This window comes from Ursus arctos, unplaced genomic scaffold, assembly GCF_023065955.2.
Source record: "Ursus arctos isolate Adak ecotype North America unplaced genomic scaffold, UrsArc2.0 scaffold_37, whole genome shotgun sequence".
Lineage (NCBI taxonomy): Eukaryota > Metazoa > Chordata > Mammalia > Carnivora > Ursidae > Ursus > Ursus arctos.
In genome coordinates, this window is record NW_026623053.1 from 4,586,869 (window position 1) to 4,593,341 (window position 6,473).

The 6,473-nt window shown below is 61.2% G+C and overlaps 1 protein-coding gene across 1 annotated transcript; it reads right to left on the bottom strand.

The window, feature by feature from the left end:
- Positions 1-3,173: 3,173 nt before the first annotated feature.
- On the bottom strand, positions 3,174-5,620 carry LOC130542571 (ral guanine nucleotide dissociation stimulator-like). The gene is made up of 3 exons (XM_057306451.1): positions 5,385-5,620; positions 4,683-4,742; positions 3,174-3,776 (listed from the first exon to the last, which is right to left on the bottom strand). Exons 1-3 carry the CDS (start codon positions 5,447-5,449, stop codon positions 3,563-3,565), a joined length of 339 nt encoding a protein of 112 aa, XP_057162434.1. The 5' UTR covers positions 5,450-5,620; the 3' UTR covers positions 3,174-3,562.
- Positions 5,621-6,473: the final 853 nt, after the last annotated feature.

The following is a 6,473-nucleotide window of genomic DNA, read 5'->3' on the forward strand; positions in this document are numbered from 1 at the left end:
GGCGCCGTGGCTGCAAAAAGGGCAGGTCGGTCTTCAAGCTCTTCACAGGGAGTCAGAGCTGTGAGTATATCATCCGTTGGCTGTGACATGAGACGTGGCCTACAGGGCTCTTCGGGGACCTCCGAAGGTGGTGCTGCAGGCTGCTCGGGCTCCGGCGCAGCCAAGGCCGGAGGTGGCTCTTGGAGCTGCTGACAGGGGGTCAGAGCTCTGTGTACATCCTCCGCTGGCTCAGACATGGCAAGCGGCATCAGGGGCCCTTCAGGGACCTCCAGAGCTAGTGCTGCAGCGTGCGCGGGCGCCGGGGCTGCAAAAGGTGCAGGTGACTCTTCTAGCTCCCGACAGAGAGTCCGAGTTGTGAGTATAGCCTCCGCTGGCTCTGACATGTCACGTGGCCAAAGGGGCTCTTCAGGGACCTGCATAGCTAGGACTGGAGCCAGCTCGGGCTCCGGGGCTGCCAAGGGCGCAGGTGGCTCTTGGAGCTTCTGACAGGGAGTCAGAGCTGTTTGCATCTCCTGCGCCGTCTTCGACAGGGCAGGTGGCATCAGGGGCCTTTCAGGGACCTCCATAGCTGGAGCTGGAGCCTGCTCGGGCTCTGGGGCTGCCATAGATGCCGGTGGCTCTTGCAGCTCCTGACCGTTCGTCAGAGCTGTGAGTATATCCTCCGCTTCCTCTGACATGCCAAGTGGCATCGGGGGCCCTTCAGGGACCTCCACAGTTGGTGCTGCAGCGTGCGTGGGCGCCGGGGCTGCGAAAAGTGCCGGTCGGTCTTCAAGCTCCTGACAGGGAGTCAGAGCTGGGAGTATATCATCTGTGGGCTGTGACATGAGACGTGGCCCAAGGGGCTCTTCAGGGACCTCCGAAGCTGGTGCTGCAGGCTGCTCGGGCTCCGGTGCTGCCAAGGGCGGAGGTGGCTCTTGGAGCTCCTGACAGGGAGTCAGAGCAGTGAGCATGTCCTGCGCCGGCTCCGACAGGGCAGGTGGCATCAGGGGCCCTTCAGGGACCTCCATAGTTAGTGTTGCAGCATGCGCGGGCGCTCGGGCTGCGAAAGGTGCAGGTGGGTCTTCAAGATCCTGACATGGTGTCAGAGCTTTGAGTATATCCTGCCGTGGCCCTGAAATGGGAGCTGTCATCACGCGCTCTTCAGCGACCTCCATGGCTGGTGCCGGAGCCTGCTCAGGCTCCCGCACTGTCAAAGGTGCAGGTGACTCTTCTTGCACCTGAGAGAGGGTCAGAGCCCTGAGTATATCCTCTGTTGGCTCTGATACGGGACGTGGCCTAAGGGGCTCTTCAGGGACCTCCGAAGGTGGTGCTGCAGCGTGTGTGGGCGCCGTGGCTGCAAAAAGTGCAGGTCGGTCTTCAAGCTCTTCACAGGGAGTCAGAGCTGTGAGTATATCCTCTGTTGGCTGTGACATGGGACGTGGCCTAAGGGGCTCTTCAGGGACCTCCGAAGGTGGTGCTGCAGGCTGCTCGGGCTCCGGCGCTGCCAAGGCCGGACGTGGCTCCTGGAGCTCCTGAGAGGGAGTCAGAGCAGTGAGTATGTCCTGCGCCGTCTCCGACAGGGCAGGTGGCATCAGGGTCCCCTCAGGGACCTCCATAGGTAGTGCTGGAGCCTGCTCGGGCTCCAGGCTTTCCAAAGGTGCAGGTGACTCTTGCAGCTCCCGACAGAGAGTCCGAGCTGTGAGTATATCCTGCCGTGGCTCTGAAATGGCAGGTGTCATCACGGGCTCTTCAGGGACCTCCATGGCTGGTGCCGGAGCCTGCTCAGATTCCCGCACTGTCAAAGGTGCAGGTGACCTTTGTAGCACCTGACAGGGAGTCAGAGCTGTGAGTATATCCTCTGTTGGCTGTGACATGGGACGTGGCCTAAGGGGCTCTTCAGGGACCTCCGAAGGTGGTGCTGCAGGCTGCTCGGGCTCCGGCGCTGCCAAGGCCGGGCGTGGCTCCTGGAGCTCCTGAGAGGGAGTCAGAGCAGTGAGTATGTCCTGCGCCGTCTCCGACAGGGCAGGTGGCATCAGGGTCCCCTCAGGGACCTCCATAGGTAGTGCTGGAGCCTGCTCGGGCTCCAGGCTTTCCAAAGGTGCAGGTGACTCTTGTAGCTCCCGACAGAGAGTCCGAGCTGTGAGTATATCCTGCCGTGGCTCTGAAATGGCAGGTGTCATCACGGGCTCTTCAGGGACCTCCATGGCTGGTGCCGGAGCCTGCTCAGATTCCCGCACTGTCAAAGGTGCAGGTGACCTTTCTAGCACCTGACAGAGAGTCAGAGCTGTGAGTATATCCTCCGCTGGGTCTGACATGTCACGTGGCCTGAGGGGCTCTTGAGGGACCTCCATAGCTAGGACTGCAGCCTGCTCGGGCTCCGGGGCTGCCAAGGGCGCAGGTGGCTCTTGGAGCTTCCGACAGGGAGTCAGAGCTGTGAGTATGTCCTGCGCCGGCTCCGACAGGGCAGGTGGCATCAGGGGCCCTTCAGGGACCTCCGTAGCTGGAGCAGAGGCCTGCTCGGGCTCTGGGGCTGCCATAGATGCCGGTGGCTCTTGCAGCTCATGACCGTTCGTCAGAGCTGTGAGTGTATCCTCCGCTTCCTCTGACACGGCAAGTGGCATAAGGGACCCTTCAGGGACCTCCAGAGCTAGTGCTGCAGCGTGCGTGGGCGCTGGGGCTGCGAAAGGTGCAGGTGGGTCTTCAAGCTCCTGATAGGGAGTCAGAGCTGTGAGTGTATCCTCTGTTGGCTGTGACATGGGACGCGGCCTAAGGGGCTCTTCAGGGACCTCCGAAGGTGGTGCTGCAGGCTGCTCGGGCTCCGGCGCTGCCAAGGCCGGGCGTGGCTCCTGGAGCTCCTGAGAGGGAGTCAGAGCAGTGAGTATGTCCTGCGCCGTCTCCGACAGGGCAGGTGGCATCAGGGTCCCCTCAGGGACCTCCATAGGTAGTGCTGGAGCCTGCTCGGGCTCCAGGCTTTCCAAAGGTGCAGGTGACTCTTGTAGCTCCCGACAGAGAGTCAGAGCTGTGAGTATATCCTGCCGTGGCTCTGACGTGGGAGGTGTCATCTCGGGCTCTTCAGGGACCTCCGTGGCTGGTGCTGGGGCCTGCTGAGGCTCCTGGCTTTCCAAGGGTGCAGGTGACTCTTGGACGTCCTCACGGTGGATCAGAGCTCTGACCACCAGCTGCACTGGGCCCGACACGACAGATGACGTCCCTGCTCTTTTGAGTTGCTGAGCTCCAGCAGCAGTGATGGGATTTTCCAGCTCAGGCTCTGAAGCTGCATCAGGCACCACAGTGGGAGCTGGGACTAGCTTTCGGCGCGGTTGCGGATCTCGCTGTGGGGCTGCTGCTGTCGCTCCAAGAAGAGAAAGTATGGTCATCATGATTGTCTTTCCATGTCCCTTCCAAATGAAGGCAACTTTGCCCACCACTCAGTATTGTCTAAGAACCCGTCCCTGGGTGGTCTCCCCAAACTGTAGCCCATGGGGACAGTGATCTGAGACCACTCCTTGCTCCCAGCCACACTGCAGTCTGTGGAGGCTTGCTCTGTGTGGCCCACTCTCTCCCCTCCACAGGCCTCCATCAGTCACCCCCAGTCCTCCTCACCCCCAGCCTCCGGCTCAGCGGGCTCGAGGTGTCGCAGCCGAGAGAGGAGGAGCCAGGCACGTTGCTCCAGGTCTGAGCCTGGCACGAGGAGCCCTACGTATGCCAGTAGTGTCTTTAGGCAGGGAAATTCTGGGGGCTGGAAGAAATCTTCAGGGTAGTGGTCCAGCCAGGTGCCCAGGATGGAGGAGATGACCCTGGGGACAGACAGGTGGGCAGAGGAGTCAGAGGACAGGGCACCTCCCACGCGGATGCCCCAGGGAGCCCCTGTCGGAACCTGGGCCCCTGGGTCCCCGGCTCCTGGCTGTCAGAGCCCATTCCTACTCCATGTCCACCTGTGATGTGGCAGAGCTGCCTGAGGCAGGCCTGGTCACTGAGGAGGGGCTGGCCCAAAGCCTCTGTGAGTGGGAGTCCTTGACCCCTGGTGTGACCATTTCTGTCCTCCAAGCGGAAGCTGGACACCCTGCTCAGTCTCCCTGCCCACTTGCCGCGTGACTTGCACTGCATGTGGGCAGGGAGGGGTGGCGTGTCTGGCGTGGTCATTGCTGTGACTATCCAATCAAGGAGGGAACTAAGGGACTCTGTCCCATCCCTGGCCTTCCCAGGACCCTCCCGATACCTCCCACTTCCCCTCCCGTGCCTACGTGCTGCCTCGTTCAGTAGGTGCCAGGAGAGGGTGTCCTTGCGTGGACACTAATCTCCCACTGGCTGGGGGACGTCCAGTCCCCGAGCCCTCCCTGGGTCTCCTGAGTACCTGCTGAGCACCCAGTGTCGACGTTCCACCAGATGTGTGGAAGCCACGCCCTTTGTTCTGGGTCCCAGGATTAGGGTAGAGACAGGGCTGAGAGGCGGCGGGGATGGGGAATGACTCTGTTAGGGGCTGAGGCTGCCCTCCAGCCCGCTCTGCTCTCCCACAGTGCCCACACCCCACCCAGGGCTCTCCAGGCCCCCTTTCCTCTTCTGCAGAAGCAGCCCTCAGACCTGGACCCTCTCACAGGAATGGCAGATGTGTGGGATGAGGGTCCAGCAGCCCCCAGATCACAGTCCCCTCGCTGCCCTCTCGAAGAAGGAAGGGCCCTGTGCATTAGCCAAAGCTCACTCACGTGCCCCGCTGCTCCTGGTCTCCGCCGATCTCGTCCCAGGAAGAGAGGACGCATCCGTAGCTAGAGGAGGCCGGAGGGGTGGTGGGGGGATCGCATGAAATGCCCTGTGAACCCTCCCTCTCATCATATCTAGTGTCCCTGTCTGACTGCCGACTAGAATGGAGCCCTGGGGTGCTCCCGGGTGCTGTCTGCTGTGTGCGTGGGATCACAGTCAGCGCCCAGGGAAGCGTCTGCAGGTCTGCACCTAGAAGGGCATCCATCCTTTATGCTCGATGAATGAAAGGGCCCCCACCAGCCCCATCCCAGAGAGCTGAGTGGGCCTGGGGCCCCCTGCTCATGCCCGGGCATGCCTGCTCTGGTCTCACCCAGGACACAGACCCCCAGATGGAGTGTCAGATGTCCTTTTCCAAGGGGAAAAGAGCCCAGCTCAAGACCGTGGTGACGGTGAGGGCTGAGGCAGAGGCTTCTTCATGGGGAGCGGGACGATGATCCACGAGCACGACCACAGCCCCCGTAGCGGACCTTTCCACAGGGCCAGGCGCCCAGGTGTCCTTACCCTCCAGGACCCCACTGAGTCCCTGTAATAACTCTGCCCCAGTCCGAGGAGCCCACTGAGGCTCCGCGAAGTTGGGTGGCATTCCCCAGACTCCCAGGCAGGAGGTGGGCAAATCCCACTGGGCTGTGGAGGGGCAGGGTGCTCACCTTGTCACCAGCTGGTCCAGCACCTCCTGGGTGGTAGCGTAAGCTCTGTATGTGGCCAGGAACATGGAGACGTAGCTGAGGTCTCCGTCTAGGAAGGCGGGCAGCAGGTGTTCTACTCGCTTCTTCAGCAGCTCTGCCCGTTGGGGCCGCACCACGCAGGTCCCATTGCTCTTCACGGTTGAGGCCTTTCTAGCCTGAGGTGGGACAGGGGAGACATGCGGTCTTCACTGCGGTCACCAGGAGGGTTGGGGGTTGGAGCCCAGAGCAAACCCCCAGGCTCTCGGTGACGTAGGCAAAGAGGTGGGACAGGAGGGCCCACAGTAGACAAAAGGAGCAAGGTGCCTGGCTGGTTCCGTGGGTTCAGGGTCCGCCTCTTGGTTTCGGCTGAGCTCCTGATGCGCGCGTCCTGAGATCGAGTCCGTCGTCAGGCTTCGCACTTAGGGCAGGGTCTGCTTGAGGATCCTGTCTCTCCCTCTGTGTCTCCAACCCCCGTCTCTGTCTCTGTCTCTGTCTCTGTCTCTGTCTGTCTGTCTCTCAAACACATAACTCGTGCAATCTCTTTAGGGAAAAAGGAGAATGGCAACAATACGGGGATGTGAGGTGGGGGGTGTGTGAATGGACGTCGGTATCTCAGGTCAGATCGTTAGCTGAGTATTGACAGCCGCTCCCTGCACTAACGGCATCGTCCCTGTGATTTCTGACGATGTATGTGAGGCTTGAGACCACAGAGACTGTTTCATGGGTGGGGGTGCTCGGGATTTTAGGGCACGTAGGATGTTCCGTGCAGCGCTGTGAGTTGGCAACAGAAGGGAATCACATGAACGTCCTGCCTCTGTGAAGGGCTCAGTGGCTGCGGTAACTGATGGGCCTTCTGGAATGTTGTGCAGCACAAGGAGGCGCCTGCTCCGGACCCTGGAGGGGCCCCAGGGATGGGTTCCTTCACAACCAAAGGGCAGAGCAATAGGCATAGTACCATGAGCCCCAGGCCCCGTTGGGGAAAAGTCTCCCAGCTCAGCAGGATCTCGAGCAAGGGATGAGAGGTGGTTTAAGGTCGCTTTTCTGATATTCGTACAGATATGTGGATAGGGA

Excerpts from the sequence above, each read along its gene's own strand:
- LOC130542571 (XM_057306451.1), bottom strand. The coding sequence starts at position 5,449 with ATGTTCCTGGCCACATACAGAGCTTACGCTACCACCCAGGAGGTGCTG. Across the intron at positions 4,743-5,384 it reads CTGGACCAGCTGGTGACAAG|CTACGGATGCGTCCTCTCTT; the intron begins GTGAGCACCCTG and ends GGCCTCCTCTAG. Across the intron at positions 3,777-4,682 it reads GACCAGGAGCAGCGGGGCAC|GGTCATCTCCTCCATCCTGG; the intron begins GTGAGTGAGCTT and ends GTCTGTCCCCAG.